This window comes from Erpetoichthys calabaricus, chromosome 9, assembly GCF_900747795.2.
Source record: "Erpetoichthys calabaricus chromosome 9, fErpCal1.3, whole genome shotgun sequence".
NCBI lineage: Eukaryota > Metazoa > Chordata > Cladistia > Polypteriformes > Polypteridae > Erpetoichthys > Erpetoichthys calabaricus.
The window spans coordinates 6,771,085-6,785,095 of NC_041402.2; the positions used below are offsets into that span (position 1 = coordinate 6,771,085).

A 14,011-nucleotide genomic window follows, 5' to 3' on the forward strand; every position below is an offset into this window, starting at 1 on the left:
CTTATGGGTTCTTCTGCCTTGTTACATAATCGACATTGACTGTCTGCTGGCTCTAACAAGATGTTTCTCTGGTGGTATCTGGTGTTGAGTGCCTGGTCCTGAGCTGCGATTATCAAGCTCTCTGTTTCTCATTTAAGACCAGAACTGCTTAGCCATTGCAGAGATGCTTCTCCATCAACACAAGTCTCGATAGAACTGTGTTTTTCTTTAGTAGTTCTATTTTCTATTATTATTATTATTATTATTACATGTGTCCTTCAGGTCTGACAGGCTATGGAGAACATAACATGATACTGTCTACACGTCCCTTCACTACAGGGACAGACTTGAGTGGAACACAGGCGGTATTATACTGTATACCATTTGAAAAGAAAAGTAAAACTTTTCTATAAGCTGCTATTTCATCCCCATGACATCCGATGCTATGCAAGGGATTGGTAAATAATATAATCTTTATATTCTGAAAAGTAATCTACAAAGGAAAATAATGTTTTGTAAACACTGGTCACTTTTTAAAATTGAAACAAAATGACCCAATTCAGAGATCTCTGCTGGTCTACCTCCCATGCTAATCAGTAACGGATTTCGATAATCCATCCTTGTAATTAAAAGAGGCTCAACTGAAATAATATCTGGGACTAAAAAAACAAAGAGGCCATAAGGTGAATAGCCTGCTCTACCAACTACTCAATAGAAGATTGTTAGCTTGAGACCCCCTCGTTTTCTGCACACTTTCCCGTGTTACAGATATAATTTTATATGGATACAATTGTCATTTTTCCCATCAATCTACACTCAATAACTTAAAATGACAAAGTGAAAACAAGAAAGGTTTGCAAATTAGCTACAATCCTTCCCTATGCAACTTGATTCAGGACTTTCTGACAGGCCGACCCAGGACAGTCTACGTTGGAAAGACTATCTCCAGCGCCATCAAGCTGAGTACTGGTACCCCTCAGGCTGTGTACTTCTGTTCACTCTGCTAACCCATGACTATACGGCTGCACGTAGCTCAAGCACCATCTTCAAGATTGTAAATGATGTAACGGGGGGTAGGGGGGTCGAGTCATCTCAAAGAATTGAGATAGGATTGATAGCGGACTGGCGCAGGAGCAAAAATTTGTCTGTTAAGGTGGACAAGACAAGCGAGAGGATTGTTGACCTCAGAAACACCCGCACTTCAATGTGGGTAACGACACAACTTCTATAACTTTGTGATGGCCAGTGTGGTGTGCTGGGCTTAAGAGAGGCTCACCAAATCAAAAGGTTAATTAAAAGGGCAGGATCAGTTATAGGGCACACTCCGGACCCACCTGGAGGTTGTGGTGAAGGAGGGAATTTAAACAAAACTGAGTGCCATTATGAACAGTGCTGCACAATCCTCTCTGACGCACCAACACTGAGGACCATAAGAAGTGTGATAAGAAATGCGACAGGGGGGTCCTTAATGCCAACTGCAATACACCTGTATAGCGCCTCACATGGACTGCAAAGTCAGACGTTTTCTTATTAAATTTTCTTCCTTTTTAGTCAGTCTGGTGTGTGTTCAGACCATAGTGTGTGTGTGTGTGTGTGTGTGTGTGTGTGTGTAGCCATTGCACAGTGTATATCTATCTATCTATCTATCTGTTTATTTAAAGGGCCTCTGTAAAAAGACAAATTTCACCCTGGGGACAAATAAAGTTCATTTGGTTTTCTTTCTTTTCTATTGTTATCCTTTTCCTCAACCCTCCTTTAGTTTCTTTCTTTTTCTTTCTTTCTTTCTTTCTATTGTATTGTGATCCCTGAACTCATCGTTCCTTTAGTTTTCTTTCTTTTTGTATTGTGACCCCTGTACTCAGCCCTCATTTAGTTTACTTTCTCTTTCTTTCTGTCTTTTCTATTGTTATTCCTTTACTCATCCCTCCTTTAGTTTTCTTTCTTTTTCTTTCTTTTGTATTGTGATCCCTGTACTCATCCCTCATTTAATTCTTTCTTTCTTTCTCTTTCTTTCGTATTGTGAACCCTGTACTCATCCCTCATTTAGTTCTTTCTTTCTCTTTCTTTCGTATTGTGACCCCTGTACTCATCCCTCATTTAGTTTTTTTTCTTTCTTTCTTTTCTATTGTTATCCCTTTACTCATCCCTCTTCTAGTTTTTTCTTTCATTCTTTCTTTTGTATTGTGATCCCTGTACTCATCCCTCATTTAGTTTTCTTTCTTTCTTATTGTGATCCCTGTACTCATCCCTCATTTAGTTCTTTCTTTCTTTCTCTTTCTTTTCTTTCTTTCTTTCTTATTGTGACCCCTGTACTCATCCCTCATTTAGTTTTTTTCTCTTTCTTTCTTTTCTATTGTTCACTCTTTACTCATCCATTGTTTAGTTTTTTTTTCTTTTTGTATTGTGATCCCTGTACTCATCCCTCATTTAGTATTCTTTCTTTCATATAGTACCTTTCATATTTCTCTTTCTTGTATGTCAGCCTCCTTGGAAAATGGATAAATAACCCTATAAGAAAGACTTTTTACATAAACAATCTTATCAGCGTTAAGAAAATAGATCTTCTTACATTGAGTGAAACATGGCTCAGCTCTGATGGTGCGGCAGTGTTAACTGAAGCAGCACCTCTGAATTACTATTTTGATCATTTGGTTAGCCAGGGTTAAAAATGGCGACAGTTTAAGGATTATTTCTCAAGATGATTAAACTGTAAAGATTCTGGTTTTAGTATTTTTGTGTTTTTCGATTATCCTGCCATGGTAATTAAAAGAATGTCATAGTCTCTCGTATTGACAGTTTATAATATGCTAGCTATCCCCTGCGGCTATGCCTGCGTAGTTGTGAAACAGGACAAACTTTAAAAATCAATTAAAAAATGTAAAAAAAAAAAAATTTAATTATTTGTATTGAGAAGAATTTATATTGATAACTTTCATATCTGAGGGTGTCTTGATATCCAATATTTTTGGTTTTGCTATCGGGATGAGAATGTAGCTGTGATCTCTTTGCCAAAAATGTAAAAAGTTGGCAAGGTATCTCTGGCCAAGCAGAAGGTAGGTACGCTCCAACGCCACACACTGACACTTTATCTGATCGTGTTCAGCTCTGATGGGAGAGCATCCCCCGTGTGGGGAGAAAAGCATGTGGCTGTGATAGCATGTGGCCAATCAACAGCTACCCTCTTAAACACACGTAGCTCTGATCTCTCTGTCAAAAACATCCAACGTTACTCCTTAACAATCTGTAGATGATAATGTCTGCTGAACAAACCGGTATCACTAGCTAAGCGGAGGCGAAGTGTGCGCCAACACGTGGTGAGAGGTACTGTGACTCGAACGGAGGCTGGTGAGTGAAGGAGTGAGGATGGCCCCACCCGGCTCCCTATTCCTGAGGTTCTGCCTCCCCATCCCCTTGGCCCGCTGCGTGTCTCTCGGGTTTGCGCGAATAAATCGCTACCACAAGCAAACTATGATTATTAGCACAATGAGAGAAGTCACATAATCAACCGGAATGTTCAAGCAAATTATAGAAAATAAAACACGATCTAAATCAATTAAGTAGTTCTCTCATGAAAAGCAGAAAGCAGACAGACAGGTAGACAGACAAACGCTGGATTATTAATATATATATATATATATATATATATATATATATATATATATATATATATATATATATATATATATATATATATATATATAGTCGCAGTTTGAGGCCCTTGTCGTCCTCTTGAACCCTCTGACTCGACTCCAGACACCAGGTAAAAGTCCAAATATTACTTTTACTTAGACAATACAGTGCACAAAGCACCCTCCACTCCACAATACTCATAAACTAATCAATAAACACACTACAGTAATCCCTCGCTATATCGCGCTTCGCGGCTTCACTCCATCGCGGATTTTATATGTAAGCATATTTAAATATATATCGTGGATTTTTTGCTGGTTCGCGGATTTCTTAGGACAATGGGTCTTTTAATTTCTGGTACATGCTTCCTCAGTTGGTTTGCCCTGTTGATTTCATACAAGGGACGCTATTGGCAGATGGCTGAGAAGCTACCCAACTTACTTTTCTCTGTCTCTCTTGCGCTGACTTTCTCTGATACTGACGTAGGGGGATTGAGCAGGGGGGCTGTTCGCACACCTAGACGATACGGACGCTCGTCTAAAAATGCTGAAAGATTATCTTCACTTTGCTATCTTTTGTGCAGCTGCTTCCTGAAACGACATGCTGCACTGTGCTTCGCATACTTAAAAGCTCGAAGGGCACGTATTGATTTTTGATTGAAAAACAAACTCTGTCTCTCTCTCTCTCTCTGTGTCTGCTCCTGACAGAGGGGGTGTGAGCTGCCGCCTTCAACAGCTTTGTGCCGCGGTGCTTCGCATACTTAAAAGCCAAACAGCCCTATTGATTTGTTTGCTTTTCTCTATCTCTGTGACTTTATATGCTCCTGACGGGCACTCCTTTGAAGAAGAAGATATGTTTGCATTCTTTTAATTGTGAGACGGAACTGTCATCTCTGTCTTGTCATGGAGCACAGTTTAAACTTTTGAAAAAGAGACAAATGTTTGTTTGCAGTGTTTGAATAACGTTCCTGTCTCTCTACAACCTCCTGTGTTTCTGCGCAAATCTGTGACCCAAGCATGACAATATAAAAATAACCATATAAACATATGGTTTCTACTTCGCGGATTTTCTTATTTCGCGGGTGGCTCTGAAACGCAACCCCCGCGATGGAGGAGGGATTACTGTATAACCAATAATCAATCCTCCACACTCCCAGACACTTCGCCACCCTTCCTCCCAGCTCAGCTCAGCGTAATGGTTTCCCAGAGTCCTTTATATAGTCCCTGACCCGAAAGTGTTTCTCCCTTCTGTCCATGGGATCATGAACACTTCCGGGTCGGATAAAAAGCTCCTTTCTTCAACCCGGAACCACGTTGTTTCCTCTTGTCATGTGATCATGACGCACCTCCGGGTTATAGGGTAAGTAAGAGTCCGGCAGCCTCCCCACAGCGACTCCTGGTGGTCCCCATGGTATCCAGCAGGGCTGTGCATATAAACTACAAAGTCCATGAGGCCCTGCTGGAATTCGGGGAACGTCCACGCTGTTGGGAGAGCTCCACCTGGCGGCCTGGGGGTGAGGGCCGGAATATTTAGCCGGCCACACACCACAATATATATATTATATATAAACAATCGACCCTTGATATACGACCGGCCTGACATGCGAACAACTTGATTTACAACCAAAATTTTTGTTTTGATTTACGACCAACATCTTGCATTATGACCCGAATGCGGTCATGTGTATCCGATTGTGCAATTGTAAACAATCAGCCGAGAGCATTTGTAAGCGTTAGTCGGAGCCCAGATACATGTTTTTTTGGATGTAATTTCGGTCAGTGCAGTGATTTATATAATTTATTTCGATAATTGCTAAGGAAGGAAGAGAAGGTAACGAAGGTAAAGAAAGCGATCACAACCGAAACGAAAAAGGAAATTGTGCGGAAATATGAGAGCGGTGTTCATGTGACCGATCTCACTAATATGTACAGCATGTTGAAATCCACCATCTCGACAATTTTACAAAGAAAAGGTTTGCATAAGGAGGCTCCTTCCAAACAATAACCACCTTCCATTTCATTCTCCTCCTCCTCCTCCCTTTCTGCAGCCCAAAGATGTCAATTAAATGGTAAGTACAGTATGAAATTGTTGTTTCTGGTAGGCTAGGCACTTTTTATAACTTTTTGGTTAGTACATTATAGAAATTATTGGTGTTCTGGTAAATTATGCACATTATACAACCCTTTTTATTATGAAAAGGTTAAGTAAGTGTTACTGTGGGAGGTTCGGAACGCAGGACACACACAAACACACCCACACACCAAGCACACACTAGGGCCAATTCAGAATCGCCAATCCACCTAACCTGCATGTCTTTGGACTGTGGGAGGAAACCGGAGCCCCCGGAGGAAACCCACGCAGACATGTTCTACAAATAAATGTTGTTGTTGTTGACTGAGCTGTTTGGAGAAGGCAGAGATGGAGAACAGGAAGAAGATTTTGCCAACAGAAATGATTCCCTTTGTTACCAACACTCCACTGATGAGTCATTCTGACCCTTGAATGCTGGTGACTTCAACCAAGAAACTTTGTTCCTTCTAAACGTCTATCAGCATGTTCCACTTGTGGATACTACAAGCTTGGCCTGCTCTATTCAAATGCTAATACCATCCATCCATTATCCAACCCACTATATCCTAACACAGGGTCACGGGGGGTCTGCTGGAGCCAATCCCAGCCAGCACAGGGCGCAAAGCATGAGCAAACCCTAGGCAGGGTGCCAGCCCACCTCAGGGCACACACACCCACACACCAAGCACACACTAGGGCTGATTTAGAATCGCCAATGCACCTAACCTGCATGTCTTTGGACTGTGGGAGGAAACCGGAGCACCCGGAGGAAACCAACACAGACACGGGGAGAACATGCAAACTCCACGCAGGGAGGTCCCGGGAAGCGAACCTAGGTCTCCTTACTGCGAGGCAGCAGCGCTACCACTGTGCCACCAAATGCTAATACCTTTAAATGTAATTTTGTGGCACAACTGGGCAGATCTGACCACATCTTACACCTACAAACCTGTTACAGACAACAGTAGCTCTCTTGTGATCCAAGTCAGAAGTTCTTCTGAGTGTTTGTTTCTGAGAAATGTGGTTTGTTATAATATTTTTTATTTTTCTTGATCTCCTGTAAAGTTTTAATCTCCAACTAGAGACAGGATAGACCTTAATGACACTTCCCTTTGTTTGAGGTCTATACAGTGATCCCTCGCTATATCACGCTTCGACTTTCGCGGCTTCACTCTATCGCGATTTTTTCTCACACACGGTTACGTCACTACGCATGCGCTTTCTGAGAACTTTTATCTAAGCCCCACGATGACTCCTAAACGTGCTGCTTTTTCCAAGCCTTCTGACAATGAAACTAAGCGCCGGAGGAAGATGCTTACCATCCAGGAGAAGGTGAAACTCTTGGATATGATCAAAGATGGCAATACCCTACAAAAGCCTCCTCACGCATATGAAAAGACAGCGCCAGCAACTGCCTATCAAGATGTTCTTCAGCCGCTCTCCCAGACACCCACTGCCTACACCTAGTACTCCTTCAGCGGAAGAAGACAACGACACACCTGCTGAAGATACTGCACCACCTGAAGACTCTCCTACTGAGCTCGTGCCTTCATGGGTTAGTGGTTGTGTGTAAGAACTGTGTGTGTGTTTAATTAAATGTACAGTAAAATAATAATAATATGATATTTGTAATGTCTAATATGCCTTATTTTGTCTAATATATTGGGTAATACGAGTGTAATGGTGACTAAAGGGTGTTATTTCATGTCTAGAGGGCTCTAATAATGTTAAAAAACGTATTTATAAGGTTGTAAACAGGTTTTCTATACTCTAACTGTGAAAATATTCGATTTATAAATAAAGAATCCTACTTCGCGAAAATTCATTTATCGCGGTAGAGTCTGGAACGGATTAACCGTGATAAACGAGGGTTCATTGTACAGACATCTCAGCTGAGAGACCATTAAACAGATTTATAGATTTTTCAACAAATGGAATGAAACAAAAGGTAATGTCAGAGTGCCGACAAAACCAGTTCAGCATCAAGTGACACGTGTTTGGTTTTTTTTTTTTTAACAAGACACTTTATATGTGAAGGACTGCATTTTCACATTTTGACTGGAGACCCATGATTCAGATCTCCTGTTCTTCCTAACCCACCTGTCTTTGTGCTGTCAGCTGTAGAGTGCTGAACTTCTTCACAACTGGCTTCTTTGTTGTCGCTGGGCTTTTCCTCACTAGACTGGTTGTCTGCGTCTTCATTCCTCAAGTCAGACTGAATTATGTTCACAGAATACGGATCATTTTCCATAGATCTGTCATCAGATTCACCGCTTTTTCTTGGCTGGTTGTCCAGTATTGAGTGAGGAAGTCCAAAACTGTACCCTGTGGTCTTTTTAAACCTTAAAGAATTAGAAACATATACTGGTATTTTAGAAACGGGCATTTTCAAATTTTTTTGTAATAAAAGGATGGAGCAAGGCATTAAAAACGTGCAAACTTGCGGAAGCACACAACAAACTAATTAATGTAAACGTCTCAAACTATAGACAGAATGGATAACATAATTATGCAAGATAGCGCATTGAATCAGCCATTGACAATCACATCCACTGAAAAGAAAGAAACAACTTAGAAAATGTAAGCACAGTTCTGTAAGGCTCTGCACTGTAGCCGTCCATGGACCGAGTCCAGTTAGGTGGGTTCTAGAACCTTCACAATCCATTTACTCTGTTGGAATGTATTTTTGTAATGAATGTAGAGAAAAGCCAAGCAAAATTACACCTTTTATTGGCTAACTAAAAAGATTACAATATGCAAGCTTTCCAGGCAACTCAGGCCCCTTCTTCAGGCAAGATCTAATGAATCTATATATATAAAATCCCTATGTGCGTCCAGGTGTCCGTGTGTGGGTGTCTTCTGGTGAAGTGCGCATGCGCAGGGCACGGTGCGATGCGCAATATTACTGTCAGAGAAAGTTAGAGGCGTTTTACGGAAATACAAACCAGTATTACTGCGAGAGGAAGTTAAAGGTACACAATACAGTGACGCATATTACAGCCACATACAAGCCAGTATTACTGTCAGAGGAGATTAAAGGCATATTACCGACGCGCACGCCTGTATTACCGCCAGAGAAAATTAAAGGTATATTATGGACATACAAGCCAGCGGACGTACAAGATGGTATCCTTCAATAAGGGCGCGCACCAAAAGGCGAGCCTCAAAAGGGCGACCTCAATTGGTTGCAGCAAATAAAGGCGCACGTAAATAAAGATCTGCACCTGTTGCTCTTCACATATTCCAGAGCCATTTGAACTAAATTATCTACGAACGCCTTTATTCGCCGCGCTCAATTGAGGTCGCCCTTTTGAAGCTCACCTTTTTGTGCGCGCCCTTATTGAATAGAGCCGTACAAGACAGTATTACTGTCACAGAAAATTAAAGACACACAATACACGGTGGCAGCCCACGAAGAACGGTCAGCTCAGCAAGTAAACATCAACAAAAGAAAGGCTGAAAGAAAGAAAAATACGACCAACAAACAGAATGAGGTCAAAGTCCCTTGCCATTTAATATAGACTGTTCCTACTAATGTTTATGCACTACTGTTCTAGCGCCCGTTATTGTAACAGGCTAAATGACTAGTGTAGTAATAAAATGCATTGTAACTAGTGATGGGCAGTTTTGTGCAAGTTCACAGCTCACAAGAACTCACTTAAAGTTCAGTTCACACAGATTCAGATGAATACATTCACGTTCATAGTTCACCATTTCAATTTTGAACTTGTTCATGTTCAGTTCCATTTTGTATTTTTTAAGGAGTGAGAATAATTGACCCACGAGTTTACTTTTTCATGCCTTATATTAGGCTATTACAGTGTTCTTGAGTAAAATACAATAATTATGAAGACTTTTTTAATTTAAATACACTTTATTGAGTTATACCAACAACAAACACGTATAACCCTATATGCTAATATCCTCCCGGTCAAAATAAAACACAAATGGTGACAGTAGAGCCAGAGTGTTGGTGAACTAACCCTTTATACTGCCGGTCAAAATTCATGTCACATCTTGCATGTTGTGAACGCTGAAAGTCGGAAACAACGGAAGACAAACACCAATTTAAAGTAAAAAGCAATTTCTTTATTCTTGGTGAATAAAAGAGCCTGCAGCGGCTAATAGTTCTTGCTCTGACCCAAAAAACCCAGCCTGCCTGCCAAAAAGAAAAATTCCTCTCTTTATATTACCTAGCTTATTCATTAACCAAAGAGAAAAAAATATGGCAGTTCATTTTGAGGTCATAAATAGATTACTGAAAGTTACAGTTACATCAGAGCACAGAGTTTCTTACCAAAAGAGTTATCAGGGCACTCACATTCCTAACAAATACACCCTTATCAGCACACACACACACAAGATGAGTTTAAAGCAGTTTCTTATAGTTCAGTACATTAGTTATAAAGAAATTACATTCTTACAGCTTTAATATCTTCATTAGATTTTGTTTTGTTAGATTAAAAAATCCTTATTTATTAATTCATAAGTGACATGTTTCTTATAGTTTTAAGCAAGAATTCAGAAACGGTCATAACTGATTTATAATATCACAGGGTGTTCTGTTAGTATCAAGAGGTCAGCATTTTCTCATAAAAGAATGCAAGTTACTCTCATAACTCTGTGCACAAGCCTAATTCTTTTTCTACCTAAATGAAGAACAAATCATATAGAAGTAAAAATCATATACAGTATCTCTCTGCAGCATGATTAATACAAAATACAGTACAGTACTTGGTATTATGAAGTAACTACTTATAATCATTATAGTTAATAATGGTTTTTCTTTCTCAATGTCCAACGGGGAAAAATATAAAGTGGCCTCGTGAAGTCCAACTTTTTCCTAAAAGCGAAAGCGGAGCTTCACTCCGTGCTCATGTCAGTGGGGGTGCAGCTTAAGCACAAGCAGGCAGACACACATGGTGCCTATTTGATTTGACGTTACTTGTTCTGAATACAAATAAATGGCAAAAAATTCGTACAAAATAAATATTCATCAAAAATCTACTATTTGTACTTATCTGGATACTGTAATCGGATTCGGCTCCATCCCTACATTACAGGGTAAGGCAGAATGTTTAAACTGCATCTAAACCAGATCCATAATGTCACATAAAACTGAACTCGCTCACGTTCAAGTTCTTCACTTGCAAATATGTTACGCTAATTTCACCGTTCTTAGAAAAATTTTAAATGAACGCGCTCTTTTGAACTAGTTTATGCATAACACTGATGATGGGCGATTCACAAACAACTGGTCAAGTGAATCATATGATCCAATCTGTGAGAACGAACAAATCAAATCAGTGGAGCTCAACTGGAGCGCTAAAGCGCATGCGTGTCCTTCCTGTGTGGTATCGTCAGCGTCTTCCATTTCGCTGACAGATGTTTAAAGTGCATGCTCAAGGACCACCTGAATCAGGAGTCTTGACAAGTTTCATGAACGAGTCACTACCGGGGAATTAGTCTAAGGATTCTTATTCACCTCTCCTTTAACCGTCACCTTATCGTGGTGGAGGGGTTTGCGTGTCCCAATGATCCTAGGAGCTCTGTTGTCCGGGGCTTTATGCCCCTGGTAGGGCCACCCAAGGCAAACTGGTCCTAGGTGAGGGATGAGACAAAGAGCGGTTAAACAAACCTCCTATGACGAAAAACAATTTTGGACGGCGTTTTCCCTTGCCCGGACGCGGGTCACCGGGGCCCCACTCTGGAGCCAGGCCTGGAGGTGGGGCTCGATGGCGAGCGCCTGGTGGCCGGGGCCTGCACCCATGGGGCTCGGCCGGGCACAGCCCGAAGAGGCAACGTGGGTCCCCCTTCCATGGGCTCACCACCTATGGGAGGGGCCAAGGAGGTCGGGTGCAGTGTGAGTTGGGTGGTGGCCGAAGGCGGGGACCTTGGCGGTCCGATCCTCGGCTACAGAAACTGGCTCTTGGGACGTGGAATGTCACCTCTCTGAAGGGGAAGGAGCCTGAGCTAGTGCGCGAAGTTGAGAGGTTCCGGCTAGATATAGTCGGACTCACCTCGACGCACAGCTTGGACTCTCCTTGAGAGGGGCTGGACTCTCTACCACTCTGGAGTTGCCCCCGGTGAGAGGCGCCGAGCAGGTGTGGGTATACTTATTGCCCCCCAACTTGGAGCCTGTACATTGGGGTTTACCCCGGTGGACGAGAGGGTAGCCTCCCTTCGCCTTCGGGTGGGGGGACGGGTCCTAACTGTTGTTTGTGCGTATGCACCGAACAGCAGTTCGGAGTACCCACCCTTTTTGGAGTCCCTGGAGGGGGTGCTAGAGGGCATACCTTCTGGGGACTCCCTCGTTCTGCTGGGAGACTTCAATGCTCACGTGGGCAATGACAGTGAGACCTGGAAGGGCGTGATTGGGAGGAATGGCCCCCCTGATCTGAACCCGAGCGGTGTTTTGTTATTGGACTTCTGTGCCCGTCACGGATTGTCCATAACGAACACCATGTTCAAGCATAGGGGTGTTCATATGTGCACTTGGCACCAGGACACCCTAGGCCTCAGTTCGATGATCGACTTTGTGGTCATGTCGTCGGACTTGCGGCCACATGTCTTGGACACTCGGGTGAAGAGAGGGGCGGAGCTGTCAACTGATCACCACCTGGTGGTGAGTTGGCTTCGATGGTGGGGGAGGATGCCGGTCAGGCGTGGTAGGCCCAAACGTGTTGTGAGGGTCTGCTGGGAACGTCTGGCAGAGCCCCCTGTCAGAAGTAGCTTCAACTCCCACCTCCGGCAGAACTCCGACCACATCCCGAGGGAGGTGGGGGACATTGAGTCCGAATGGGCCATGTTCCGTGCCTCTATTGTTGAGGCAGCTGACCGGAGCTGTGGCCGTAAGGTGGTCGGTGCCTGTCGTGGCGGCAATCCCCGAACCCGCTGGTGGACACCGGCGGTGAAGGATGCCGTCAAGCTGAAGAAGGAGTCCTACAGGACCCTTTTGTCCTGTGGGACCCCGGAGGCAGATGATAGGTACCGGCAGGCCAAGCGGAATGCGGCTTTGGTGGTTGCTGAGGCAAAAACTCGGGCGTGGGAGGAGTTTGGGGAGGCCATGGAGAATGACTTTCGGACGGCTTCAAGGAGATTCTGGTCCACCATCCGGCGTCTCAGAAAGGGGAAGCAGTGCAGTGTCAACACTGTATATGGTGGGGATGGTGCGCTGCTGACCTTGACTCGGGACGTTGTGGGTCGGTGGGGGGAATACTTCGAAGACCTCCTCAATCCCATTAACATGCCTTCCAATGAGGAAGCAGAGCCTGGGGACTCAGAGGTGGGCTCCCCCATCTCTGGGGACTGAGGTCACCGAGGTGGTCAAAAAACTCCTTGGTGGCAGGGCCCCGGGGGTGGATGAGATATGCCCGGAGTTCCTCAAGGCTCTGGATGTTGTAGGACTGTCTTGGCTGACACGCCTCTGCAACATCGCATGGACATCAGGGACAGTGCCTCTGGACTGGCAGACCGGGGTGGTGGTCCCCCTCTTTAAGAAGGGGGATCGGAGAGTGTGTTCCAACTACAGAGGGATCACACTCCTCAGCCTCCCTGGAAAAGTCTATTCAGGGGTCCTGGAGAGGAGGGTCCGTCGGATAGTCGAGCCTCGGATTCAGGAGGAACAGTGTGGTTTTCGTCCTGGTCGCGGAACAGTGGACCAGCTCTATACCCTTAGCAGGGTCCTGGAGGGTGCATGGGAGTTTGCCCAACCAGTCTACATGTGTTTTGTGGACTTAGAAAAGGCATTCGACCGTGTCCCTCGGGGAATCCTGTGGGGGGTACTCCGAGAGTATGGGGGTACCGGCCCCCCTGATAAGGGCTGTTCAGTCCCTGTACGATCGGTGCCAGAGCTTGGTCCGCATTGCCGGCAGTAAGTCGAACCCGTTTCCAGTGAGAGTTGGACTCCGCCAGGGCTGCCCTTTGTCACCGATTCTGTTCATAACTTTTATGGACAGAATTTCTAGGCGCAGCCAGGGTGTTGAGGGGGTCCGGTTTGGTGGGCTCAGGATTGGGTCACTGCTTTTTGCAGATGATGTTGTCCTGTTTGCTTCATCAGGCCGTGATCTTCAGCTCTCTCTGGATCGGTTCGCAGCCGAGTGTGAAGCGGCTGGGATGAGAATCAGCACCTCCAAATCCGAGACCATGGTCCTCAGCCGGAAAAGGGTGGAGTGCCCTCTCAGGGTTGGTAGCGAGATCCTGCCCCAAGTGGAGGAGTTCAAGTATCTCGGGGTCTTGTTCACGAGTGAGGGAAGAATGGAGCGTGAGATCGACAGGCGGATCGGTGCGGCATCCGCAGTAATGCGGGCATTGCATCGGTCTGGCGTGGTGA

The 14,011-nt window shown here is 44.0% G+C and overlaps 1 protein-coding gene across 1 annotated transcript in view; it reads right to left on the minus strand.

The window, feature by feature from the left end:
- LOC114657340 (uncharacterized) overlaps positions 1–14,011 on the minus strand; it is a 155,662-nt gene that overhangs the window by 5,389 nt on the left and 136,262 nt on the right. Inside the window, exon 18 of the mRNA XM_051931494.1 lies at positions 7,780–8,021. Within this exon, the coding sequence (XP_051787454.1) occupies positions 7,780–8,021 (242 nt within the window). The remainder of the gene's footprint in view (positions 1–7,779; positions 8,022–14,011) is intronic.